The 27993-nt window shown below is 54.6% G+C and overlaps 1 protein-coding gene across 4 annotated transcripts; it reads right to left on the reverse strand.

Moving 5' to 3' along the window:
• Window positions 1-635: 635 nt before the first annotated feature.
• PLEKHM2 (pleckstrin homology and RUN domain containing M2) lies at window positions 636-27900 on the reverse strand. 4 transcript variants are annotated; one of them, XM_040587382.1, is made up of 20 exons: window positions 27538-27900; window positions 15552-15658; window positions 15287-15396; window positions 14282-14381; window positions 13667-13754; window positions 12971-13157; window positions 10814-10873; window positions 8003-8237; window positions 6078-6857; window positions 5749-5818; window positions 5571-5661; window positions 5204-5268; window positions 4769-4857; window positions 4002-4134; window positions 3722-3912; window positions 3369-3434; window positions 2772-2931; window positions 2360-2539; window positions 2159-2275; window positions 636-1779 (listed from the first exon to the last, which is right to left on the reverse strand). In XM_040587382.1, the coding sequence occupies exons 1-20, from the start codon at window positions 27595-27597 to the stop codon at window positions 1642-1644; spliced, it is 3027 nt and encodes a 1008-aa protein (XP_040443316.1). In that variant the 5' UTR covers window positions 27598-27900; the 3' UTR covers window positions 636-1641. The 4 variants fall into 4 exon arrangements, with proteins under 4 accessions (XP_040443316.1, XP_040443313.1, XP_040443315.1 ...); XM_040587379.1 differs by lacking the exon at window positions 27538-27900 and adding an exon at window positions 16125-18853; XM_040587381.1 differs by lacking the exons at window positions 10814-10873; window positions 27538-27900 and adding an exon at window positions 16125-18852.
• Window positions 27901-27993: the final 93 nt, after the last annotated feature.

The raw sequence follows: 27993 nt of genomic DNA on the forward strand, positions 1-27993 counted from the left end.
CCTGGGGGGGGGAACCCCCCCAAACTCCCCCACCCCGATGGCTACCCCATCCCCGATATCCCCCCTAATTGCTGCCCCATCCCTGATATCCCCCCAAACTCCCCCAATTGCTGCCCCATCCCCAGTATCCCAATAGCCACCACATCCCCTGTATCCCCAATTGCTGCCCCATCCCCAACATCCCCCTAAAATCCCCCGATAGCCACCCCATCCCCAGTATTCCATTAAACTGCCCCACGATGGCCACGCCACCCCAAATATCCCCCCAACTCCCCCCCCTTTAATCCCCAAAGGCGAGGGAGGGTTGATGGGGAAGGTGGGTGACGCTGCAGCCTGGCCCTGGGGCTGTTTATTCCTTGTCTAGACTGGGAAGAGCTCCTGGATCCAGGGATAAACACGGCCAGGGCATCAGGACGGATGATTCATGGTTGAAGACCACGAACGTGCCCTGCCGCAGGATTAACGCTGCCGGGGTTCAGCGAGGAGCTGGGGGGGCCCGTCCTCCTCTTCTCTCCGGCTTAAATCCCCCTTCTCCCTGCCCCACAGCGAAGCTGTGGGCCCCAACAGCACAGGGAAGGCGGGGTGGGGGGGGAAGAGCAGCCCCCCCAGCATGGGAGGGGGCGTCGGGCCAAATCCGCGTTCCCAACGGGCATTTATTTGGGGATGTATATACATATACATTCAGTCACATACGTTTCCTCCCAGAAAAAGGCCCCGTGAACGTCTGGTACATGAGAAGGTTTTCCGGAGTATTATTATTATTTAAAAGCTGGGGTCGTGCCCCAAAAGGCTCGCTGGAGAGGGCAAGTGGCAACGGGCCCTTGCTGGCCTCGGATGCAGTGAGCGGAGATGGGGACATGTTTGGCGGCAGCCATGTGACAACGTCCCTTAGGACACCTGAAGAACATTGCAGTCGGTCTCTGCTCTCCCCCGGCACGTGGGGCCAGCATCCAAACCTCAAACCAGCTTCCGAGAGCTCCCGAAACCCTGCTGGAATATTTAAGGGCAAATTTTTGGCCCCGGTCCTTCTTGCTTAGTCTCACATCTCATCGAGAGGCTGGGGAGTGGTTTTGCGATGTCCAGAAGCCCTGGGCGAGACCTCCCGGCCTGGGAGAGGTGGCGAAGCGGAGCTGTACTCTGTGATTGTATTAGCAAGGAGAAAACATGCACGGCAGCGATTTAGTGTTCCCCTTCCACCACCTCCGTGCCCCCTAGCCTGTTCTAAAATGAACAAGTCCTCAATCCTGCTCCCCGCCGCACTGGGGGGATGCTCTCCCCCAGCCCACCCCACTCCTACCCTCTCCCTCACTACTAGTGGGATATTTTTCCGTGAAAGGCAAATTATTTTGCCCCGTGGCAGCTGGATGAGGAGGGTGGTGCAGGCTGGCCTGCATGGCTGTACAAGGAAAGGGGGCGAGCTCGGCCTCGCCTCCAGCGTGATGAAGCGTCTGGTTGCTCCCCAAAACGTGCTGGATGTCCCCAGCTCAGTGGAGAGCGTGGTGGGGACGGGTCCACGCCTGCAGGCATGTTCCTGGCGGGGACTGAGCGATGGCAGGCAGGTTTGGGGTGCTGGGGCAGCCAGACAGAAGCTCTGCTCTCCAAAACCGGGCCCCTGGCAGCTGTCCTTCCCCCCGGCCAGGGTTAACACCAAGGGTCCCGCTCCGCTCGCCCGCGGCAGAGGCTGTCGCTGCGCTGCCAGGCGCTGTCGATGAGGCTCTGAGCGTCCTCGCATTTCTTCTTGACAGCGGCATCCAGAATGGCCTTGTGCAGGAGGTCGACCTGGAACACACACGGAGGGCAGTCAGGAGGGGAACGAACCACAGCTGCTTCTCCTCCTTGTTGTAAAACCACCTTAAAAAGAGCCGGGAAAGTTGCCAGTGTCATAAATACGGGTGACAGAGGGGGACGGGGCTGACCCAGGTTCCTCCCCAGTCCCCTTGCCAGCCCTGGATGCTCGTGGCCCATCTCACCAGGGGACTCGGGCTGCAAATCCCACATCCTGTGGTTATATGGACACTGAGGAGCTCAGTGGCTCTCCCACCCTTCGTGGGAAAGCTGGGCTCACCCTGCAGGGAAACATCCACCCATGCCTTCCTCGGAGGGCCCCGCTTGCCCTTCCTCACCGGAGGAAGGGTGTGACGCAGCCTCGCACCCTCACCTGGTAGATGTTTCTCCACGCGGCGTTCAGCGCTGAGAGGAACCTCTCCAGTTCTGTAGTGCAACTAAAATAGAGGACCCAGGGGGGCAGGAACTGCTTGCTGTCCTGAGCAAACTCCTAAACACCAGGAGAGAGGCCGGCCGTTACCGCTCCGGTCCTTGGCCAGCCGTGGGCCAGCCGGTCCCGAAGCACCATGCTCACCAGGATACAGTACTCCTTGCCGGCCTCCGTGGAGATGGCGGTGATGTCCGTCAGCTCCACGGTGCCCAGCGAGCGGAAGAAGCTGGTCTGGCAGTCCTCGTGGCAGGTGAAAGCCTTCTCGTCCGTCAGCACCAGGCAGCAGGGGACGCAAGGCGTGGGGGCAACACCCTGGGGGATCACCTGCACGGGGAGGGGAAACGGGGGGTGGTAAACTGTGGCCTGAAGGAGCCCCATCTCCATGGGGTGTCCCGTGGGGAAGCCCTCCTGGCTCGGGAGAAAACTGCCCGCTCCATCCCTACCAGACATCCCCGCTCCCTTGGGCAGCTCCGTGCCGGCCGGGCTGCGCCCCACAGGGAGTCTGGGCCAAGGAGGGGGTCGATGCGCCCACGCCTGGGGCCTGTCCCCAGCTCACCCCTTTGGAGACAGCCTGGCAGAAGTACTGCATCCAGTCCGCCATGTCCTCCTCGTTCTCGGCGCTCAGCTCCAGGGAGGGCCGGTCCGTCAGGATCACCTGGAAGGAGTGGGGCCGGTCGGTGGTGTTGGAGCGCCGGCATCCCCCGCACTGCTCGCCGCTGGGAGAGAGGGGGGAGGATGGAGATCAGCGGGACGGACTAGCCTGAAAGCAGCCTCCCTCTGCTCTCCCTGCGCTGCACGTCACCCCTTTTCCCCCACAAGCGCTCGGTTCCCATCTGTGATGATGGCCTCCACCTCTGCACGCTGCGGCAGAGCCGGAGCTGAGCGTGGCGGGTCACCCAGCGTGGCTCTCGGAGGGGTACGTCAGCCCCTCGGAGGCCAGTTCCCCAGCAAAGGGTGGGCTCAGTGTGCCAAACCCAGGAGAAAATGAGCTCCACGCAGCGGAGCCGAAGCCAACGGGCACCTGTACCCAGCCAGGAGCAAGCAGGGTGTCCTGCAGCACCGACTGGATCATCAGCTGCCCCGAAACACCTCCCTCAATATCCGAAGGAGCGCCTGACCCCCAGATCCCCCCCCCATCCCACCAGCCGCTTACCCCATGTTGATGGAGAGCAGAGGCGTGACGTCAGTGCGATCCGGGTACTGGTACAAGATCCCGTTGCTGCCGTTTGGGAAGATGAGAGGTGGTAGCTGGAGTCAGCTCGGCTCCGACAGCCACCCGGCCACCCTCTGCTTTGGTCCCGCAGCGGCTCCTTCCCTGCCCTGCCCTCCACCCCACACAGCCCCCCGGTGTTGCATTCCTGCTGCTGGGCAGCCACAGCTGGTGGCTTTAGCCTCCCAGGTGACAAAATGGGTCCTTTCACCTCCCATGCAGCTCCTGAGCAGCAAACTGGTCTCAGCACCCAGCCCTGGCTGACCCCAGTCCCAACCCAGAGCCCCAGCACCCACCTGAGCACCACGAAGCAGGTCTTCCACTGCTCCTTGCCCAGGTAGGAGGTCCCCGCTTTGTAGTGCAGGATGCCGTCCTTGGTGACCGTGTTCTCAGCGGAGGTGTAGCTATTGTTGGTGGGTCCCAGCGCCTCGTCCATGGGGTCTTCCCAGTGAACGAGGCCGTAGAAACGCACGACGACATTGCAGGCCTGTGAGAATAAGGCGGAGGAGTGAACAGGAGGGGGGTCTCCCACGAGCCACCACCGCCTGCAGCGATGGCCGTGACATCCAAACTCACCTCGCACTTGGACTCCTGGGCCACAAACTTTGCAAGTGCCAGTTTCTCCATGGTGGCATCTGTGAGGATACTGGGGTACGGGGGCTCCCGGCACCCTTTGATCATGGCTGATTTCAAGGAGACCAGGAAAAACCTGAGAGGGAGGCAGAGATCTCCGATGAGGCCAGGGCAAACAGCCCCTCACCTCCCTCACGCACTGTGATGCCAAAGGGGCTTCCCTTCAACGTTGGCCTCCGGTTTTCCAGACCAAAGGGTCTCGAAATCAACCTACAGACCAAAGGCGATGGGGGCTGCAAAGTCTGAACTCCAGGAAGGAGACGGGCGAGACTGGGAGATGGACATCCATCCCACCACAGCTCTCGGCAGGGCCATCCGGGCCCTGAAGAGGTCACCTCTCTGGGCTGACAACACGCAGAGACCTGGGGATGTGCCTTGAAAGTCAAGGCCTCGTCTCTACTCATCCCAAGTGAACCAAGGACAGGCAGCCTGCGTTGCACAGAGCCCCGAGGCCGTCAGCCTGAGGGAGAGGTGACTGAGGGTATAATCAGGGAAGGGGCTTTGGGTTTATTCACGCTCAAGGCATTTCCAGCTACCTGCAGGGTTTCGATGGTGGCATCAAACCAAACCTCAAACCCTCAGCTGGTGGTAGGACTTTGTTGTGAAGGGCTGTCACCGGGGTTTCTTGCATTCCCCAAGTCACCCCGGGAGCCCGAGGGGCCGCACGCTGGGAGGAAAGCGCCGCAGTTCCTTGCCCAGTCCCTGCTTACTCGGTGAGAGCCACGTCCGCGGTGTCGAGCAGGAACTGCTTCCTCCGATTCGTGCACACCAGAGTCACCGTCTGCTGATCCAGCCCAACCTGTGCCACGTAAAACCAGTTAAAGCAGCCGGGTGGGAGATGAGCTGCAACGCAGCAGGGCTGAACCTGGCTTCTGGCCCCAGCAGAGAAGGTCAGCAGTCGCTCTGCTGCCCGTGTGAAGACACAAGCAAGCTGGGCACCCGCCGAGGTGGCATCTGACGGGGGATCACTTTGAACTCTCCCAGTGTCAGAGTTACTGGCCAAAAAAGCTCCCCGTGGACAGAGCACCCAACAAAACCACCCCACCGTGCAGCTCCTGACACCCCTGCGGCCAGAGAGGTGAGGACTGCCCCCCCTCGCCTCCTGCTCCTCGCAAGAGGGCTGACCCGAGCCAGGCTGCACTCACCGAGATGTAGTCCAGCTCATTGTAGGAAACTGCCTCCTCCACCATGTACGGCTTCTCCGCTGCCCCTGGCACAGACACAAAGAGCCACGTGAAGGGGGGCAAAGGACCTGCAGCAGCAGCAACAGACCTGCAAACCAAGCTGTGTCCCAGGCAGCACAGAGCCACAGGGCACGTGTCCCAGGGCTTCTCGGGGGACAAGTCACCCTGAGCTCCCTACTGTGACTGCCACTGCTCCGGGGGACACGGGGGGACTGGCAGGAGCTGGCAGTGGACGTAGCAAGCTACGGTGCCCTCATTTACGGACAAGCCACGAGTCAAGCAAGCCTCCTCCCTGCAGCTGAGCATAGAGGCTGTCGGGACAGGATACCTTTCCGGATCAGGTACACGTAGCAATCTGTCAGCAGGACGTAGATCAGCTGCAGGTTCCCCTCCATGTGCCCGGTGCTCATTCGGATCATCTGTGTGGAGAGAAACAAGCTCTCAGGCTGCGGCCGACGCAGGCACAGAGCTGGTCCTTCACGGGAGATGGATGGTGACCACCTTACCCTGAACAACTGCTCCTCGTTCTCCCGAAAGACGTGGATCATCAGCAGGAGAAGATGGTTATTATCCACCCTGTGAAGAGAGACAGTAGAGGATGGACACAGATGCAGAGCTGGGTGAGTCGAGAAAGGGCAATTCCCTTCCTGATTGACCTTGTCCATGATTTGGGCACCTGCTGACCATCCAAGACCTTTTTGTCCTGACCCCTTGGTGCCTCTTCATCCTGGAAAAGGGTGGGCTTTGCCTCCCCAACCCAGAACAACGGAAAAGTGACAGGTTGAGCTCAAGACTATTTGGAAGATGCTCTCCCTGCTAGGCAAACCAGCCTCACCTGAACTCGGAGGGATGGGTCAGCTCCGAAGGGCTGCCCTGCCCTTCCTCCACACCAGAGTCCTCAGCACTGCTCGGGGAAGGGCTGGGCTGCTCCTTCTTCGGCTCACGGAGAGCCTGGGGGTTGGCAGTTTCTGTCTGACCAGTTTGGGGTTCATCACTCGCCCCTCCAGACCCCTCTACTGCCCCAACTGCTTCTCCCTCTTTGTCTTCTTCTTTTTCAGGAGCCTCAGGGCTACCAGAAACATGTGGCGGTTGGCCAGGCCCTGGAGTGTCATGGTGGCCACCACCTGATGCAGCAGCGTTTGGACTCTCGACGGTAAAGCGGTAGAAGTCCATGGGGGCTGAAATCCCCTCACTAAAGTCGCCAGAGGACGATCCATCTGGGGTCTCCCCTGGCATGCCAGTCCGAAAGGACTGCCCGGGGAGCTCGAGGGGGGCGTTCCAGCCACCAGGGTCCAGCTGCCCATTGAGCCTGTCCATCACCTTGCTCAGCGGCTGCCCCACGCTCTCCATGGACGTGTCCTTCATCTCGGGGATGCGTAAAGCCAGCTGGCTGAGGGCAGAGCGCTGACGACCCTCCTCCTGCCCGTTCAGGTTTGGCTCACCAGCCGGGGCAGGGGGGGCATCGTCTCTCTGCGGGTCTTCTCTGTCACTCAGCCCGTTCACGCCGCTGTCTCCACTGGCCTGCTGGGTCTCAGACGCTACAGGTGCAGGGGTGTTCACCGGCTCCTCGGGCTTCACCTTCTTCTTCTTCCCCGTTTTCTTCTTCTTGGCTAACCTGCATGGTGAGACACCAATGAAGATGTCACACCTGGGCGTGCTAAGACTTCTGTAATATAGAGAGGGGTCCCACCCTTTCCCAACAACCTCCCTTTGCAGTTTTCCCTGTTGCAGAGAAATCCTTATACCAAGGGGAACATCGCTCAACACCCGAGTCCTCATCTCCATGCCAGCCAGCCCATGACAAGCAAGGTATGGGTGCTGCTTCCTACCTATCCAAAAAAGAAAAGAGGTGTTGGCTGCTGGAGGCAGCGTCTTGGGCTTCCTTTGGCTGCAAAGGGGATCACAAATGGATGTGGAGCTAAAGGGACCTGGGAGAAATCCCTTGAGAGCCAGATGCTGGGAGGAGAGGTTTCAAGAGGCCATGGGAATGCCGGGTCCCCGCCTGCCAGAAAAGGGAGATGCAGGCTGGAGCCCGAACGGCACACGGGGCTGGGGAAGTGTTCAGGCCTCCCACAGCACCCAAACTGCTGACAGGTCACTCTTGTTTGGGAAGCCAGCACCGTGCTCCCCTTGCCGTGTGCCTGCCCTGGGTTACCCAACACAACCCAGCTCCTCTGCTCCTCCCAGGAAAAACAGGGCACAAGAACAAAGCACAGGCCTGCTGGGCTGGTTTTGGGGTGTCCCCGTCCCCAGGTGTGAGCAGACAGAGCCTTGAGCTCTTTGTCTGGGTTAAGGGCTCTGAGGGATCCCTGGGGATCTCCTCTGCAAAAGTCAAACACAGGCCAGCAGGTCTGCAGAGGCATCTCCCTCGACAGGTTTAGCCACAGCTCCTTGACAAACAAGAGGAAGGACAGCAGAGACGATCTGAGGCCCAGAGGTGCTGCAAACCTGCCACCAGCTGGAGAAAGCTTCGAGTAAAAGCTCCCGGCTTCCTCTGAGCTCTCTGATACAGACTGTTGGGCAAAAGTGTTTAAGCTGAGCCGGCCTGTACCTCTACAGACCCAAGGAACCAGCTCTGTTGACACCTACAGAGCATCAGTTGGTGTCTGGAGGTTTAAAACCACTTTTTCACGATGGTATAAAAGCTACGCCACAGATGCTGTCTCTGTCAGGCTACAAGGGGTGGCAGGCACATCATCAACCTCTAGTGACAGATTACACTGAAGGGCACGTTTCCAGGCCAGGCAGCTCTGTCCCTACCTGATGACTTCCAGTTCTGTGCAGCTCTCAGACTGGTCCGTGCCTTCAGGGGTGGCTTCTGCCCTCTCCTGGGAAGCTGTGTGCACCGGCGTGGTCTCAGCAGAGGACGGCGCATCGGTTTTCTCCTCGTTGAAGGGGTTGTAGCGCTGCGTCGGGCTCTTCACGGAGGCCTTGCTGCCGTTCGCCTCCGAGGCGGTGGAGCGCGGGCAGCTGAGCGTGTCTGTGAGGTCTCCATCTGCAAAGACAAGAAGGGAAGAGCGGGATTAACGTCAGCTCGGGCACCTGGATCAAGTCAAACCAAGCAAAGCCGCGCGCTGGGGGGCTGGGGCACTACACAGTCACTGTACTGATCGCAGTGACACCATCGCGGGCACTGGCAGAGCGCCGTCGGACCAGCGTAGCTTCAGATTGCTGCGGGTAGCAGGCTCTTTGTGAGGAGGGACAGAGAGGCCAGCGTGCGACCCAGCATCGCTCTGCCTTTTGCACCCACTGCAATTTAGACAACGCCTGGAAATACCAGCTCGGCTACCCACGACCCGGCAGCCAGGTTAAGTAGAGGCAGCATCCTTGGGAAGGAACTGGAGGGGTCTGGGGGCCACAGTGCTCCTTAGCAAGGCGACAGCAAGCTAACGAGGCTGCTGCCCTGCATTGCTGCTTCCCCCCTGCGACGGGGTCTTGGGAAGATGCTCGCCTGGCTAGAAGGGCAGGACCGGAGCCAGCCCAGAGAGCAGCGATCCTTACGGAGCTGGCTGCTTTCCTCTGCTTGCATGAGACGCACAAGGGGGGCTGGAGGTGTGCTGGAGGGGGGACACAGCATTCACCGGGGTCCGAGCGCACAGAGGGGTTGTAGCACAACCGGCTTGGCCCACGTTAGTCTTCAGAGGGAAAAGGAGCAGCAGAGAAGGGCGAGAGGAGTCATGCTCGGAGTTACCCATCCACAGAGTCATGGTTACAGGAAGGTTACCCATGCCCTTCTCTTCTCCAGCACCCTTCGTTTCCAAAGCCAGCTAGAAACCTCTGGCTGGGCAGGGAGACCCCTTCGGGAGGGAACCACAGCCCTGGCAGACTGACTCAGGGGCTTACATTTTAAATAGAAAAATGAAACCTCTTATAAAACCCTAATAAAGGCAGTTTTGTGATGGCCAATTTCAAAGCACGGCTTTGTTCCTGCTGAAACGCCTGCCCTGCAGCATGGAGGGTGCGAACTCTATCAAGGGAAGTAAATCGGGTAGATTTTTAATGCCTACATTAAAGGGAAAATAAAACATTTACAAGCTATTTCAGCCCCAGGCTTCTAGCCTGCATCACCAAAATGAACGTCACTTCTTTTGCCTAAGCCCTACTGGTTAAGACAAAACAATCTTTGTCAAAAATACAAAATTTTACCCCCAGAAGCATTTGCTGAAAACAAGGAACTGCCCCAACTTTCTTAACCTTTTGCTCTGGTACAAACATTGGTAAGTTAACCCGGCCGGGGGTTACAATTAAAACTTTGCTATGGCCAAGGTTTACTCATCAGAGTAACCCAGCCCAGAGCAGCGACGGGTCACACCGGCACCTGCACACGGGAGCTGTGCACAGCCCCAAAGCCGGAGGGATCTGTCCCCAGCGTCCCTCGGCTTCTCCCAGCCTGCACCCAACACCCTCAGCTAAGCTGCATGCTGGGCGTTGGGTTTGGGAACACGGTTCGTACTCCCTGGGTGTACGGTCAAGCTTCAGGGACACATGAAACCATTTCTGTGAGCATCTCTGTGCGTGGGGTAAGGAAGAAGGTGAGAGGGGAGCATGTTAGAGCCCAAGAGCAATCCACATGGAATTCAGGTAGGATCTTCCCAAATATTCAGGTGGTATCGGCCATGGAATTCGGACCCAAGGCTCCAACCAGCTTTCAGCTGCAAGGGACGGAGCGTGGGTGTATTTCCTCTGGGGTAAAGCAGAGAGAGGTCTCCTACTCATGTGTGTGGAGGAACTAGAACAATTTCCTCTAAAACAGGCTCATGCTCTTGACCGTAAAGGCCAGGCATAGCTGACAAGTTGGTTTTAAAAACGAGAAAATAAATTAAAAAAAACCCAAAGAAAACAAAAGAAGTGTAGTGACCCAAACTGAAGACAGCCATGTGCTGGATGCTGTGCCTTCAAGAGGGGTGTTTTGACGCAGAAGTAGGGTTCAAGGACAACAAAACCTCCCAAATTAATCCCCAAAATTAAAGCAAGCAGAATTAATTCAGCTGTTTTCCAGGGCTTTCAGGAAATCAGAGAAGGTGGATCAGTTCTTCTTTACCCCAAAGAGGAAATCTGTGGTGTAAGGCCAGCTGGAATGTCATGCTCATTCCGGATGGGCACTGATCCCTGCCCGCCAGCTTCACGGTGAGGGCAATTTTGCAGCTTTTATTTTGGAACCTGGTTTGGAGGCTCCTTTATCACCACGGGCTGTAACATATTGAGCAGCCATGGACCTGCACTGCAAACTCCAGCCTTGCGTCTGCTACGCCAAGCGCTGGGACAGACGTGGAGAAGACATGGAGGGATTATCAGAGGCAGGAAAACATCCCCCTGCTCCAGGACACACAGCCAGGTGAGCGTGCCTGCACACACCAGGAGCTGGGGAAAGCTCTGCACGTGGTCTCACAGATGAGACACACGACCTCCCACCTTGGGGGATCTTTTCTGCTCCTTTCTGCCTCTACTGAATTCCATCAAGACGTGGTGGTTGCTTGTTAAAAGAAATGAACCGGGAAGCATGCAGCAAGCTTCAGGTGGCAGCAATGCAGAGGGAAAAACAAGATGTTGTAACAGATGAGTATGTCCCACCTTCCCAGCCTCTGCTGGGCATGGTCTGCATTGCTGGAAACACATCTCCAAAATCATAATCTATAAAAATGAGGGATAAAACTCAGGATTAGAAATACAAGTAGTGGGGAGGGAAGGGAGGCAGGGGAGAGTGTAAAAGGGATTTGGGGCGATGGGAAAGGAGAAAAACAAAACAATTTTCCACCGGCATCCGAAACGCATGAGAAAACAGTTAGCGGACATGGATGCAAATGGAAGCCAGCTGCAGTAACAGTTGTTCTTGCTGGATGTTTGCATTATGGGAGCTGCAATGGGACCAGTGAAGGACGAGGGCCCCATTATACAAGCTGCTGGAAAGCTAAAACAGAAAAACAATCAGTGTCATCCAGGACTTGTGCACCTAATCAGGGATCCCCTCTGGAAACCAATTTAATCACTCTGTGCCTCAGTCTCCCCGCTTCACACTTACCTCCCAGATACTGTGATCTTTGACTCATTAATGCTTGCAAAGCCAGGGGTCTGATCAAAGAGGAAAATTTGTCCTCTGATCATAAAATCCCCAGCTCCACCTATACTCCCAGGGTAGTGAGATGCTCCTGTTGAAATGAGGAGCAGTGAAAGAGTTATAGAAGTTACACAGCTCCACACTGGAGGACCAGCGGCAATGCCTCCCCTCCTGGGCTTGGACACCTCCACCACCCTGGTATCGCAACAGGAGATGACGTTTCTATGTCAGCACCAAACCCCTCTATGCACGGGGAAACCGAGACACAGATCACAGCCGCTGCCTGGACACAGGGAATAGCTTGCCATGATGCCAAACCCAAAACCTAGCTCCAAAATCTCCTGTATCTCCACTCCAAACCTGTCTCCTCTTGACCATTAAGTTTCCATCCACCAGACGGGCTGGAGGGCATAGCCAAACCCATGACACCCCTTGCCCAGTCAAAATGGACAGGCTGGAGATGTGCTGCCACCGAGACGTGTTCTGCTGAGGGAAAAACAGGAATACAAGCCCGGGGTGCAGCAAGCACTGAAACAGCTGCTTACACCAAACCGTTGAGGCCAGAGAATCTTCTTCCTGTGACTTTTATCGCTAGGTTCCTTGTGCTGGCTCCAACTTACCTGGGACGATGGTTTGGCATAAGCAAGTCCCTGAAAGCAAACCCTTTCACACTTACAGCAAGAGTGCAGATACTGCAGGTGAGCCCAGAACAGCGGTGCGCTTCAAAGTCCTTTGCTAAAACAACGCTAATGCCCACCCCGGGCTGCTCCTTCTCAGCATCTTTAATGTCTGTGGTTTCTGGCACATAAAAGGCAACTGGTGGACCCTTGTCTCAAAGGCAACCCAGCTGTATGCGGACTCAGCCCTGAACTCACTGCATCCAATTAAAAGCACACATCACCCCATCTATTTCAGAATCCCGTCTTGCTTTGTTCAAACCGACATCCAAAAATGAACAGGGCCGATGTATTTTGGATTAGGAACAGCAGCAGCAGAGCTGCTCCTTCACGTGAACATGCTTCGTGCAGGATAAGAGCTCCTTGCTTCAGCCTCAAGAGGGTTAAGGGGGCAGACACAAGATGCAGGTCTTCTCAGTTCATCAGGAACGCCACCCAGCCCTCTCCGAGGGGGTGAGTATGACAACTGATCGGGCTGCTCAAGTTAAGATGCATAAAGGGGAAAAAACAGCACCTCCAGGACCACGGGCTGCCTTTCCCTCAGATTGCAGACATGGAGAAAGCTCTGGAAACTATTCCCCACCATCTCCAGCATATGGGGGACTCCGGACTGCAAAATAAGCGGTTAAAAAAGGTCCTCTGCAGCCCGGTGTACCTGCTCTGTGCTGGAAGCCACACTCAGGTATGGGTACGCTTTCACTGCACGGGGAGATTCCTCCAGATCTCGCTAAGACACACTCCCCAGGATGGAAATGCTGCCTGAGCTGACTAGCAGGGAAAGTCCTTCTCTCCCGATCCAAGGCAAAGGGGCAGTCAACAGCTTAAACCCCAGCACTTCCCAAGGCAAGACAGGGAGACTCACAGCCTAATTGCTGGGTCTCTGCCTTTGGTCTCTTCCAGCCCATCATTTGATGCCTCATCTGGTCCAGCAGCTCAGCTGAAGGGGACGGGGAAGCGCACAGCCCTGACCACGCCTGTCTCCAAAAAAACACTGACCTTCACTGGAGGGAGCGATGGCGCTGTCGTCCCATTCCAGGTTGGTGGAGGTGACCGAGTTGAAGGAGTTGAGGGACAGGCTGTCCGAGCCATGCACGGAGCTGGGCAGTCGGTCCTCAAAGTCTAGCAGGTACTGAGGTTTGTAGTAATCTGGCATGTACGGGGCCAGATCCAGGTAAGGTGCGTCCTGCAGAGAAGAGAGCGTGGGGCGAGTCAGGCTCTGTGTCACCGCACGCTGTGACTAGCACAGTCAAAACAACGGGACTGTCCTTGAACGTCCTCTGACCGTCCATTTCTGCCACCTTTCAGAGGAAACCCGGCTGCTCCGCTACAACGCTGAGGGTTAGTCAGTGGCTTTGTGCTTACCTGGAGGGACGCCAGCGTTTCATACCACACTTGCAGAGCTTAAATCCTTTATCCCCATCACTGCGCCCCACAGCTGGCTTCCCTGCACCTGCCTTGCTCTTATTCCTCTTCCAAACAGTGCAGAGGAATAACTGAGCAACAGGAATAAATCCTGGATCTCCAAAGACCCCAACCTAGAGCCTTTCATGAAAGTGGCAGCTTCACGTGTTCAGCTGATGGCCTTCAAGAAGGTACAGCCCGGACCAAGTGGTGGGACCTGTCACAGCCAGGACTCCCCCTGCCCCACGGACCTGCTCTCCCTGAACCAACAGAGACAGATAAAACACTCACCAGATCCAAGTCAAAGCGGATGAACTCCAGCCCCGACACCAGCGTTAAGAACAAAGTCAGATGATCGTGACTGCAAACCAGGGCGTTCCTGCAGCATGGGTAAAACAAAAGAGCTTTACAGATGGGGGAAAGAGAAGAAAGAGCCACAAGCGCCTTTCTGTTTTCTTGGCGGCCTGTCTCCGAGCTGCTTTATAAATGGCCCCAGAGCTACGAGCTTGCTGTTTGCCTCCGAAGAGCCATGGCAGAGCTTAAGGGCAGGTACATGCAGCTCAGAACAGTCAGGGATCCGCTGCGTGCTGCCCCCAAACTGAGCTACAGCCAGATTTCCAGGCATCCACCACAGACAAGAGGTCAGCATCTTCTTGGAAAACAGGAAAGAAAATAAAGTGTACATCTGGGACCGGGAGTAAAAGCAGTAACTAGGAGAGACATGCTGGCAAGCCTTTTTATATAGGACAGTGAGTCCACATCTGGGACCTTTACATTAATCATGCAAAACCTCTGCAAAACCCACAAGGAAAAATCGGACCCTGATCAACTGCCTGGCAAATTAGGGCTGGCTTCTGATGAGAAAGGATGCCGACCAGCGCCCAAACGAGGAGCTGGGGTACTCACTTGACATAGTACTTGTGCAGCAGGCTTAGGTTCTCCTGGAACAACCTCAAATAGCTCTCCAAGGAATTTTCATTGAGAGCTAGGTACAGCCATGCCCGGCCTGAAAACAAAGCAACAGAGATTTATCTGTGGGGAAATGCCTGGGAAGTGAAGCAAGCCTAGAAATAATCACAAATCCGTTAAAACACATCAGATTGTTCATTTGCATTTGTTATTTCAGGGGAGCAACTGACCATTGAGGAAATCTGTGGGGGGTGGGGTGGTGGTGGTGGAAACGACAGCAGGTGAAGGGACAGATTCATGATTTGGAGTGGGAAGGGGAATAAGAGACTGCGTGGTAGCTGGTTGCGAAGCAGACACACAACTGTGTCTCTCCACATTTCCAGCACGGATCAGGAGACGGGAGAGATGAAGGGAGAATTGTTTTAAATCAGGTGCAATTTGAGATATTACACAAATTCTGGTGCAGAGAGAGGTGACGGTGGAGCCTGTGCTCAGCTCCGCCCTCACCGGGCATACAGGGCTTGGGAGATGAAGGGTGTTGGGATAATCAGGCAGAAAGGAAGTCTCTGGGCACCATCCTGCATCAAAAGCAGCCTCCTCCTGCGTCAAAAGCAGCCTCGATGGTCCCAAACATCCACTACAGACAACTCACAGCAGGGGAGAAGCAGCATCGGGCAAACAACAGCTACAGTGGGACGTTCTGGGTCGAGAGAGGCAATGCCTCCCACCTGCCAGAAAACCTTCCCTAGAGCATGGCCCAGCAGATTGCTTTGGTTTCACAGCAGCAGAAACAGAGCTACGACTGACCCAACACCTGATCCTGAGGCACGGCGTGGTTATTTCTCGAGCCACCATGCAGCAACCTCCCTGGCCTGAGCAAAGCAACCTGGCCTCAGCAGGGGGCTGCCTGCAGCCCCAGCCCTCAGCACAATCTGCCTCCTGCCACGTGTCCCCAAACTCAGGTTGGCCCTCAGAGCCAGGGCAGCGGCTGCGAATACTCACTCCGTCCCAAGTTGGTGGCCACGTGTTGAAGCACTTCTATCTGTTTGATGGCTTCCCGGCGGGTGAAGTGAACAACCAGCACCCAGTAGCCCGAGGAAAGATCTTGCAGGCTGGAAGAAGAAAGAAGCCCAGAGAAAGGTTAAAGGAGGGCTTAGTTACCTCCATCCCAGTTACTGCCTCGATGGCTACCCCGTGCTGAGGCTACACGGTAGGCAGAGCACGGTGAAAAGCATCCCGGCAGCCCAGGGGCAGGCTCCGTGCTTACCCATAGAGCAGGGCATGGTCCAGATGTTCACAGAGCCGCTGCAGGACCTTGTCGTGGTTTCTGATGGCTGGCGTCTCATCTTCACAGGCAGCAAAATAGCTCTGCAGCTGCAAAAAGAGGAGATGGGATGGCTGCAACGTCCTTCTGCAGCCCACCAAGGAGGCAGATGGAGATGCCAACACGCTCACAGCTAGCATTAATCAGCTTTTTTTAATCTCTCAGCTTGCTAAAGCTTGATGCAGGTTACTTACAGGGTCTAGCAATTGGTTTTAAGAGTACTCTAAAGGCAGTAGTAACTCACAGGGAGAACCTCACTCACAAAGCCTCAGAGACAGGCCAGCAGCGTGGCCACAGCTGCACAGCCTCCTCCTTCACAGCCAGCACTACAGCGGGGTTTCGGTGGTTCCTCTGCAGCATTGTAGCCATTGCAAAGCAGTTTGGTACAGAAATAAATCGGAGCTCTGGGCTCTGTTTCTGGCTCTGCCATGAACAAGCCCCCTCCTCAGTCTCAGGGTCTTGCCATGGGAAACCCTTGTTGGGGAGAGACATCGCTTCCAGGTACAAAAGATGCACTGAGCCCAGGAGACCCATTCCTGCAGCGTGCACGCTCTGTGCTGCATCTGTGTGAAATCTCAGCAGAATTTCAGCATCCCGGGAAGAACCAGAGGTTTTCTTGTTACAGGCAGCTTGGGTAACCACCACGATGCTGGGTATTGACGCCATGCAGCAGAGGGCTGCCCCAGACTTTCAACCACAGGCAGTGGGGGCTTGGAGGGTGCAGAGGGCAGCGCAGATACCGAGGCACGTGCATACAGGACAAAGGCAGTTCAATTAATCCCGAGTCGTTTGCCTCTGCTGGGCAAGGCTACAACACATCACTTCAGGAAGCTGCCACTTTCTCTAAAATCAGGACAGCTTGACTCATCCTCAGTTAACCCATTCGCAGCCGCAGTTAGCTCTGAAGTCAGCATTGGCCCCAGGCTCTGCTGACAACAGCCCTCAGAGGCTCACCACAGTGTGAATTGCTTTTCTGCTTCTGCAAAACCTGCTAGAAATCCTAGAAACCCCTTTACACCCAAATCCTATATCCCTTCCCAGCTGACCCACCGGCTTCCTCCTGCCCCTAGAGCTTACAGATCTATTTAGGTCCCCGTCTCACACATACTTGGCATCCAGGCAGAGAGATTACTCACCCAGGATGTAATCTCAGCTGTACGAGCCACGTTTATTTGCTCTGGCTGGCGACAAGCGAGCACAGTTCAGCCGAGCCGAATGCATCACCCATACACATATTTTAGTGACCTGATATGTCTTTGCCAAACCTCACCAGTTAAATGGTAGATTTCGAAGAGAAAAACTTGACAGTACTGTGCTGCTTGAGTCTGACCTGGCCCCAGAAACTGGTTGCTCCTCCTGAATTACTACTAGAGCCAGAGAAGCTCCTTTAGAAATGTAAGTGTCAATGTAAAAGTTATCAAGGGGACAGAGAACACCTCATGGCCCCTGGAGAACTGTTCTTGACGACACTCTTAAAAATATGAATATATCTAGCTCCAACACCTCCTGGCTTGAAAGCCTTGAAATCTTTCTGGAGCTCTTAGGTAAGATGGGAGAGCCAGGCGTGTTCCTGCATGGAGCTGGTCCCAGCCCTCACGTGGGAAAGAACTGCTGAGCCCAAAGAATCGCAGCCAAATTCCCTCATCCCATCGCCCAGCGCAGTCCCTGTCCCATGTAGTCCAGAAGACAAATCCCCTGGGGAAGGCAAAACACAGTAACGTTTTGTTTGCAGAGTCACCCGCGGGTGCTCTGGTGACGAACAGAATTTTTTACAACACCCAGGTGAGACTCGAAGCACTTCAGCTCAGCAGCACTCATCTGTTTTTGGCAGGAAGCTGTCCCAAAAGATTTACACTATTAATAGGTAGCTCAGACCCAAGCAGGGAGGAGAATGCCCTAAAATCCCACGATCTGGGAACTATTTCAGGAGCTACCTGCAGTCAGTGTTTTAAGCTGCAGTAAGGATACTAGAAGAAGAAACAAAGTCATCATTTAAAGCCGTATCCCTCAGACCATGGATAGATGGAGCCACAGGGGATGCTCTCCAAGAGCTGTCTGGAGCTCACTAAAATATCTCATTTTTGGGGAAGCTGAGGCAGGAAGCAAAGCCGCTGCCATACTGGTTGTGAGCCTGGACTTGAAGGCAGAAACTCTGGGTTTGTCCCAACCATCTCCATCCATCTGCTGCCTTTGCAGAGAGCTGGGATACCCTCAGAGGAGGGTTCCTGTCCGCGGGGATTCTGCAGGCTCTGCGCTGGCTTGAGGAAATGCAGCTGTAGGGGACAGTTAGGGGGAAACACAAATAAATTAGGCTCTCCGTCAGCTTCCCACTAAACACAAAGAAATATTCAAGCTAGGCTCTGCACACACAGCTCGGGGAGGTCACCTCAGAGGGAACTTGGAGCCTGTCTGTGCCACCGACTGGAGGAACTCCCCATGACAGAGAGACTCCAAGCCTGAGCAGCAAGAGAGATGAGCAAGTAGGAGCATTTCCTCTTTTTTCTTCCCTTCCTTCCCCCAAAATAACTTAGATCTTTGTTACAGTCCTTCCTGCAGCCAGTTCACAGCTCCCAACCCTCTCTGTTGCTACACGAACCGATGCGCTCCCATCATCAGATGATGCAAACCACCAGCAAACAGCAGTTGTCTCATCTCAATGTCTCCGAACATCAAGAAGCACCAGGGAATTTCTAAAAACCAGATTTCTCTTCCCTAGAAAAGCCTAATCTTCCCACGTGAAGGGATCTAGGTTTTGAAGGACTCATTCTCTGTTATATTAAGGCTTGGTGGCACTTTTAACTGCTCTGCAAGGAGCACACAGCCTCCTGCTCCACACAAACCAGCTACCCCTGCATTGTACCCTCTTCCCGGGAAAGCTGCTGGAAAACCCAGCATCACAGGGATGTCCAGAGCAAACCTACCCCAAAAGGCTCAAGCCTGTCCCTCCGCAACGTCAGGAGCCTGAGAACAAGCTGGCGTGACAGCGCTTTGCTCAGAGTCACGGGGTCACACCAGCCCTGTGCACGTGGAACCCCGCGAGCGCGGAATGCGCACTCAGCAGTTTTGGATTTGGATTCGGGCACTCTGAGTCACGGCATTTTAGAAGCTGCAGGTCACAGGGAAGGGCACCAAGGGCTCACTCCTACCCAGAGGCACAAAGATGTGCCACCACGTTCTCTGTATGGTGCTGCATCAAGAATGGTGCCATTTCCAGCATTCCACCAAAATCAACACAGCCAGTGGCTGAGCAAAGGACGTGCACGGCTTGCTGGCGCCCCAAAAGGAGATCGGCCAGGCAGATCCCTGCCAACCTACCATGTGTCCAGGGAGGAAACAAGACAGAACAAGATTCGGGATCTCCTGGGTGGAGTAATCCCTACAGCGAGGGTGGGGAAAGGCTGAGGCTTGCAAAAACTGATGGGGAGGTGTTTTCAGCTTGGGAAGAAGGATGAAGACACACGCGGAAGAAAGGTACAGTGAAACAGCCTTCCCATTTGGGGAACAAAATCCAGTTGCATCATCTCCTGAAACACATCTGCCTACTGGCCTGCTCCAAGATCCACCTAGCTAAAAATCTGTAGGAATTATGACCATGAGCATCTTGGGGCAGAGGCACAGGCCATGGACCATCCCAGTACCTGACCCTGACCATGAGTGCAGGCAGGAGTGATGTGGCACTGCCCTGAAAAAAATGGCATTTATATGGAGTGTTTACTTCTCTCCTGTAAATCACTGCAAAACACAAATGGATAATTTGAAACCAACCTCTCCCTAATCACGGTGCAGCAGATGGACCTGTTTGGGAGGTGGTGACCAAACTCTTACGAAGCATCCACAAAGCAGCTCCCTGACATTCCTGGGCAGAGCTGGGCCAGAGCAAATCAGGAAGGCAGCAAGCAACAGGGTTAAAAAGCATTAACCAAACACGACACCTGGGTTTTCCAGGGATGCTCTTCCCCTCCTCTCCTGCGCTCCAACACCAGAAGTAAAGCCTGAAGGCTGGCTCTGAAACAGGACTTATGTAGGGCACAGCAAACGCCTCGAGCCCTGACCCGGGGCTATTTTTAGGCATTCTTGTGGCCAAAATAAGCGCTGTCGGCACGCAGAAGGCATCCCCGCCATTCCCCGAGACCACTCTGCAGCCCTGACTCGGTCCGAGCACCAGTGTTGCAACAGCGTGGGAAGAACCTGTTTCTGTGAACTGGTTACAAAAGCCCAAACACTTGAGGCTGGCAAGTTAAAATACACTTGAGAAGAGAGCAGAGCAGAAGGGCGTTTGTCCAAAGGGAGCTGGTTTGCATGGGGGGAACAAGAGGTTTGTGCTCCTAACAATTGCACCTCAGCCCTGTTGAGAAGGAAAATTGCTGTTTATCAACCACAAGTTGATTTTTTTTTTTCCAGTGATACACCACACCCCATGGTGGCATGCACAAGAAAGGATGTTCCTTGCACAATTTTATAACCTACTAATTGCACTGGTTCTCAATGAGCGTGAAGCTTTCCAGACCAATTTGCAGAGCTTCTTCTGTGTTGCAAGAGATGCCAACAATCGAAGAGGCATGCTGTAAAGTCCATGCTCCAAATCTAATCACTTTTGTGGTGCTCCTTTGAAATCTCTCCAGCGTTTCCAAAACGTTCCTGAAATACTGTCTCCTGACCTGTTGATGGTTGTCCACAACCCAACTGAGTCTCAGTCTCCCCTCCATGTATCTGGCCCACAGATGTTTCACTAGCAGCTTTCCGACACCAAATTCACTTCCCTTATTCTGCTCGGTATTTCCCTGGCAGGACAAACACAGTGACAGAAAAATAAACACCCCTTGGATTCCTCTGGCTCCCTAACCACCGTGCCTGCTGCATGGGAAAGGCGAGAGGTGCTTCAAAACCCATTTTCCCACCCACAGCACATGGAGTGGTGAGGGATTTTCCCAAGCTGCAGGAATGCAAACCGAAAGCAGTACCACAAAGCAGCAAGCGGACAGCCAAAACGTAACGGAAGGAAACTGCAGCACCCATTTTTCTGCCTCAATTCCTGTCTTCTCACTGTTTTCACCAGCAGCTGGAAAGACACCTTCTCCAAGTTATCAAGTAGGTGGTTTTCTTTCAGGGCAGTACGTCACCAGCCATCCAGGCAGGCAGCTGAAGATGCAAACCCTTTGCTAGATCCAAATCCCTTCCCAAGCCTGCTCCCAGCACCTGCTTTTCCACCATGCTGCATAAGTGTACAAGGATGGTGGCATGTTACCTGCCAGATGCACAGCCACAACAACCCTCTGCAAGAGCAAGCCCATACGGTTTCTTGGAACACAGCTTGCAAAGCTGTCTTAATGTCATCAAAAGAACGCTGATTAAGAAGCCAGCTCTGGGCCTTGGCGCTCAGTCTGGGGCTGCACCTGGAGCTGAGCACCTTCAGGAGCAAGCCTGGAGCTCCAGGGAGCACCAAAAAAAGGTGGCAGGTGACTGACCTTTGTTCCAGGCAAGCGATGGCAGCTCAACTCCAAGGGAAGAGGTAACGGGAAGGGACAGGACAGACACATAAGAACTGGCACTCTCATACCTGCTCAGGGGAGTACAGACATTCAACGGCAAATGGATAAAAAGGAGGCTGAACTACTCTGCCTGGGAAACTCCTGATCTTCCATACCACCCATAAAAGCAGGCTGAATTTCAAGGCAGGAGTATTATTCTCACTTGTGGAATACAAAGCCCTACAACTTCAGCTCTAGCAGAAAGCTTTTGAGGTTGCATATGCGGTCTACTCAACATTTCTTACAACAAGCATCCACACCAGTGTTGGCCTCAGTGCCCAGCTTCCCATCCCAGAGTCGGTATGCCTTGCCCTAGGTCTTGTGGCTTTCCCGGTGAAATACATCGGCATGCCCAGAGCATCACACATGATGTTGGAGAGAAACAGAGCGTGCTCATGATGTGCAGAGACAGAAGCCTAAAACAGGTGAAGCTGAAACCCACAGCAAAGATGCTCCGTGGCTGGAAATGCAGAGCTTTGAAGCATTTGCAATCCAATGCCAGCAAGGCTGTTACCTCCTGGGACACGTACGCTTGTCAGCCCCCACACCCTCAAGGCTCTTCCAGGGCTTTCCTTCATTATTTCTAAGTGGCAAACCTTGCAGCAGGCCAGACCTGTGCGTGGCTCAGCCAAGGATAGGTTTTTTTCCAGTGGTGACGCTTGCTTGCAGGTCGCAGGGAGCATCATGTTCCTCTGTTGCGGCAAGCAGAGCACAGAGTAGGGCACGGGCATGCAGCTGGCTGCTGTGGAACAGGATCCCTGTGCTAACTGAAGGCACACAGAAAGGTCAAATGCTCGGCACAACTGAAAAAACAGGTTTCATGGGAAGAAAACCCCTGTCTGGTTGGTAAACACACCAAAAAAACAAGCGAGCGTGGGGTGCCTGTGCCCTGCGAGTCTTGGTAGCGGTGCTGCTCTCCCAGATAGCTGCTGCTTACTCACACGCCAGGCACTTGCTGCTTTGAATCTCACTCCATCGACCAAGTCCTCTGGCCCGCAGTTATTTCAGTTACTCCTCTTGGACCAGGATATCAGAAGCAGGGAAAGCTGAAATCACTCAACAGCCACTGAAATTGTGCAATCGGAGGCAGGGAGGCTCAGAGGCATTGCTTCAGCTCCTCATACAAAACCTACTGCCAAAATTCAGCCTCTTAAACCAACTGGTCTCCCAGCAAAATGCTTTGTTTTAGTAGTAGGAGGACAAACGGGATTTTTTTTTCCTCCCCAAATGGCTATCCTAGCCTTGTCCACAAGCAGATCCAGAACTGATTTTGAGAAATACCTTCCCTGGGTATAGAGACATCATTTTAGGTACCTGCAGAATCCAATCCCCTTGCAACTGTAGACTACAAACCTCATATCACCACCAGACCTGTGCCAGGATGAGGTGATAGGAACTTCCAAAGAGAAAAACCTTGTACCACTCAAGCAACCAAAGAAATAGAGCCACGCTCTCAGCAGAACCACAGCAAATGGCTTTGTTCACTCATCAAACAGGGGCAAAGCCCTCAGAGGACCACCAAAATATGTAGTGTCAGAGTTGCAAGCTTTTGTAGATTTCCTAAAAGCACCTGAGCGACCCTTGCGTCTTCTTAGTAGTCAACTTAGTCAACTTGCTCAACTTAGTAGCTCCGTGAGACTGCTGCTAGCTTCAGCCACAGGCTCCTGGCAGCTGGCAGACTTGGTACCCGTGGTGAAGGGGCATGCCAGGACTTCCGAGGGGAGCAGCATGAACATTCTGATGTTGATCTCTGCTGTGTGCTCCCCACAGCAACAGTAGATGTGGCCTGGAACAAACGTGAGCGAGAGGAAATATCTTGGCAGAGATAAACCCCCCTGTTATCTTAGAATCAGCAAGGTGCCCCTCAACAGGCAGCAGAAGACAAGCTGCTGTCGGAATATTTTCACATCTCCAGAATTGCCATCTCTATGTCACGGCAGCTGGGCTAAATAAATCCACTCAGCCAGAGATGAGCATGTTCCCTACATGATTTGAGGAGGGATGCTCCACTCCAGCGCTACCTGCTCCTCTCCAGGAGACGGGGGTACTACACCATCCCCAAACCTACCCTTCCTCGCCACGCAGGACAAGCAGAGATGTTGCAAGGCAGAGCCCAGGAAGCATGGGAGACTGCAAAGGCATTTCCATAGTACAGGGCTAAAAATCTGATCCGGAGACAGGCAGAAAAGGCACAGCATCAATACACTGTGAGAGAAGTGGAAACTTTCCCAAAGTCATGCATAAACAGAGCAGAGCCAGAGCTTTTGGCAAGAACTCCTGCAACATCGGCAAAACACACTGCTCCACCTGATTGACATGCACCAAGGAAGAGCTGCTCTGGAGTTCATGAGAATGTGTGTCCTTCAAAGGCAGTAGGAAAGGCTGAAAAACAAAAACCCCCCAAATCCTGGATTCCAATCTCTTTTCTGATTTTACATTGAGCTCCTGGAATTGCCAACAATAAGCACTGTTTAAGGACTTTGCATTTCCACCACCTAATCGCAGGCAGGACAGCAATAAATCTCTCCTTAACCTACACTGCAACATCCAGGAGGGCACGGAAATCCAACAAGAGAATATAAAACATCTACACTACCAGCTTCAGCATGGACCAGGTCATCTGTGATAGCTTCTAGCTACCAGGAGATGGTTGGCCAAGGATGGATATGAAGCTGTTGGCATTTCTAACATGCTTATAGTGGCAAGAGTTCAACTGGGAGGCACCAGGACACAGCTCTCATCCCACTGCTGCCACGCACAGTAATAGCTCCTAGAAGAAAACAAGCACTTGAGTGAATAACATGCTCATCTCCAGTCTTCTGCCTCAATAAAACACCAATTCTTTTTTAAAAAAATAAGGTTTAGGCATCAACTTGCACAGTAACTTGTGCTGGAGCACAACCCTCAGCATAAAGCAGGATGAGTACTGGAATGGAAAGGGGAAAAGAAGTGGTCATGAGACAGAAGTAACAAGCTCCACAGAATCACTGTCCTGCATCGCCCTCTGAATTTACATCTCTCAGGGAGGTCAGAGAGGACAAGCTGTAGATGGAAAATCAACACCATGCTCACAGCTCCCTTGGATGCGTGTTGGAATTGAAGCAGGGACCCAGATCGCCAGCGCTGAGCTTCCCCAACCTCTCTTGAAGCCACCAAGACCAGAAGCCTCTTGACACCTCTTCAGCTGGAAAGGCCAATTTCGTCTAAACGAGATGTTTTGCCTCCCTCTTTGCAGTCGAGGCCTGATCTCACACCTCTGCAGTCAAAAGCAAAGCTCCCACTGATCTCTAGAGATACCGGTGAAGTACACGAATGGTCCAGATCTGGCACCTGGGTATCACACAGAGAAACTTGCAGGTTTATAATTACTCTCTCCAAGCAGGTTTGCAACCTCACCTTTTCTAGCTGTGCTCCATCCCTCATACATTTCTAGGAAAATAAGAGGGAAGCAGTCCTGTCCACTGAGGCTTGAGGGATTCCCTTGGAACTGAAGCACTTTTTTTGATGTTGATTTTTACAGAATTTACCCACTGCTGGTGCTCTGACCCCCACCCCCTCCTGAAATTCCAAAGCACCCTGTAGAAACTGAAGTCACAGCCACAGGTCTCTGTGGCACAAACCCTGCCCAAGGCTGCGCTGCTGCTCGTTGCCTTCCCCATCTGAGGCAGGGGGAAGCTGACAAGCATCTGGATGGTTTTCCCTGGGCCGCTCTGTGAAAATAAGGCATTTTTTCTGCTGCTGTTACTCAAAGCCTGACATCATAACCAGGTACCTCAGCCTTCAGTGGTGGTTTGTCCCAGTCTACCCAGTCTTGAGGTAGGGTTTAGTCCTGGCTGTCTTCTAAAGTAACACTTGACTTGCAGTCCATGGACTGCTGAGAGTTCGCAAACTCCTCTTTGGGTCCAAAGCTGAGAAAAGTTATCATAATCTGGCCAAAAAGCAGCGTGGAGAGGCATGCACATCTCCACAAACACATCCAAACCCTCCGCTCTACAAATCAAACCTGCAGCGATGGCGAAAGTATGGAGCAAGCAACCTACACAGCTAGGAAGGTTTTGAAATCAGAGGTGAGCTACTTGGAAAACTCCTCCATGCCCCATGACACAATCCCAGCGATGAGGAGTTACTCAAGATGGACCCAGAGGTAGGGAGAGGAGGATGAATGAGAGCAGGATTTCCCAGCGCGCAGCCAGGGTGTGGGAAGGGTGTACCTGCTCCCCTAACCTACTATCTTACTCTTCCCACTAATGAAGAGAAAAAGAGAAATATCAGGGACTTGAGGGCTGAAGTCAGAGAGGCAAGTGCCAGGAGAAATGAGCGGCTCCATAGCTGAAGCGAAGCGACGTCCCCAGGGAAGAACAACCGCATCCTGGGGGTAAAAGGCAGGGGTGTGCCACTGGTGGACTTTCGCCATGCAGCTCAGTTTGCTTTCACTGAGATGGTATAAATAAGTCCATCAGCCTGAAGTTTCATGTAGATTCCTAAGTTGCCGTGAGCTTTCTTGCTGTGAACAAAAAAGCAAAAGAGGCAGGACCGAAAAATCTCCAAATCCCTCTTCACTGCTGGACCAACTGCTGGTTGGTGAAGGTCAAGACAAGTCAAGGCAAAGGTGTGTTGGCAAAGCTGTAGTTGAGGATAATTAAAATAAGCACCATGTTGATTTTATAATATGCCCAACAAGGGTCCTCCAAGGATTTTCTGAATGAATGCAAATAAATTATGTCAAACTAATCCAGTGTGAGATGTAATACATAAGGGGAAACTGAGGCAGCAGTGCTTCAGAGCATTGTGACAGAGCTTGGAGCAGGCTGAACATCCACCGATGTCCAGGTAGATAAAAAGAGTATCCTTAATTTTTAAGAGGACAGGAAGGTGAGAGACCAGAGGACAGGGTCACCCATGGAAGTAAAGAAAAAGGCTGGGAGGGGCTTGCACATCCATGCTACATCCCAGAGGCGATGGCAGACCATCCCTTTCTTAACAGTGCCGGGAATTCACTCGTTATGGTCTTTGTAAGATGAGTTTCCACAGATGAATCTGTGTCAGGCCACATTGCAGATCACAGGAAACCTCCCATTCTGTGAGGCAGCAGAAACCCAACGACTGGAGAAACATCAGTGAGTTCAAAAAGCCTCCTTTCCCCAAATAATGAAAACAAACAAAACCCCCTTTACTTCCTCCAACAGAGCCTGGGTTCTTTCTCAAAGAATGGCTGGAGCTCGCATGTGGACTAGGCAGGACACGTGGCCCAGCCCAAAACTTTCAGCATGTCCTTACAACTCACTCCTGTGACCACCCCAACCAGACTCCCAACCAGACTCCAACGTCCTGGTCCCCTCTGAGCCAGCATGCAGGTCTTCCCCACCAAAGCGATGGGCTTTAAGAAACACTCTCAGCGGCAGCAGACACTGAGGAGCAAGGAGAAATGAGGGGCAAGCGAGAGGACAAGGTGAGAGACAAGGTAAGACAGCACATGTCTTCGGAGCCCCCATTTTGAGGGCACAGATCAGGGCTCAGCCAACCCACAGGTATGAACCATGCATCTCCTGTGTCCACAGGGAAAAGTTTCCCGGCCCTGTGCCCTCTACAGCACATGCCTGGCTGAAGGGAGATCTCTCGAAAGAGGGTTTCAACCTGGACTCGTTTAGATCCCCCTAGCAAACAGCCCCAGGAAAAGGGATCCCCCAAGGATCCTCCCCCAGTCCTGCTCACAAGAGAAAGAAACCCTTTAAAAAGGGGCGACCCCAGGGGGGAACTCCAGTATAACCCAAGCAGCAGAGAAAGAGGCTCCTGGGGGTGACCCTAGCAGCGCTCTTCTGGCAGGGTGGGTCAGGGGGTGACCCCGCACCCCCAGGGGTGCCTCTGGGGTGTCCCATGGCACCAGCAAAAAAAGGATGCTTCCGACCTCACACCCCCAGCACAGGAGGTCTCTGGGGACATCCCCAAATGACACAGAGAAGTCCCTAAAGGTGTCCCCTGCCTCTGGCAGAGGGGATGCCACTTGTCCTTGACCCCACGCTCCTGGCCCAGAGTCCTCCAGTGTCCCTGGGGTGTCCCCAGACCCCTACCTTGGGTGCACGTGTGGGTCCCTAGGGACTGTCCCCACATCTCCGGCGGCAGTGTGTGTCTGGGGAGTCCCAAGTGTGCCCCCCAGCCCCACACCTCCAGCAGAATCAGTCCCCAGGGACACTCCAGGGCAGAGGGGCATCCCCAGGGCTGGCCCCGGACCTGCAGCCCCAGGAGAAGGGGGTCCCCATGGACACCTCAAGGGCAGAGGGTTCCCCAGGCCCGCAGCCCCAGCACAGGGGGGTCCCCAGGCCCAGCTGGGGCGGGGACGGGACGCCGCCGGTGCCGGAGCCTCCAGGGCCACCTCAGCCCCATCCCAGGCCCCCGCCGCCCACCTTCTTGACGGAGAGGGAGATGTTCTCCAGGATGCGGTCCTTCACCTCCGCCGGCTCCATGGCGCCGCTGCCCGCCGCCGCCCGCCGCCGCGCCCGCCCGGCGGAGGCCGAGTGCCGGCCCGCCCGCCGGGCCCGCTCGCCGCCCCGCCGCCCCCCGCCGGCCGGCTCCGTCCTGCCGGCTGCCCCGGCCCGGCCCCGGCCCGGCCCGCCGGCTGCGGGGTGGCGGCCTCCGCCGGCGCTCAGCGCGCCATGGCCGCGTCGGGCTCCCCGCGGCGGAGCGCGGAGGCGAACGGGGCCCCGCGGGAGGAGGGAGCGGAGCGGCGCCGCACTCGTGACGGGCTCCGCGCTCCGCCAGGAACTGAGGTCAGGCGGGAGGGAGGGGGCGGTGCTGCCCGCCCCCCGCACCGGCACCGGCACCGGCACCGCCCCGAATGGCGCCCGCGGGCGGCCGGCAGC

This window comes from Falco naumanni, chromosome 3, assembly GCF_017639655.2.
Source record: "Falco naumanni isolate bFalNau1 chromosome 3, bFalNau1.pat, whole genome shotgun sequence".
Classification (NCBI taxonomy): Eukaryota; Metazoa; Chordata; class Aves; order Falconiformes; family Falconidae; genus Falco; species Falco naumanni.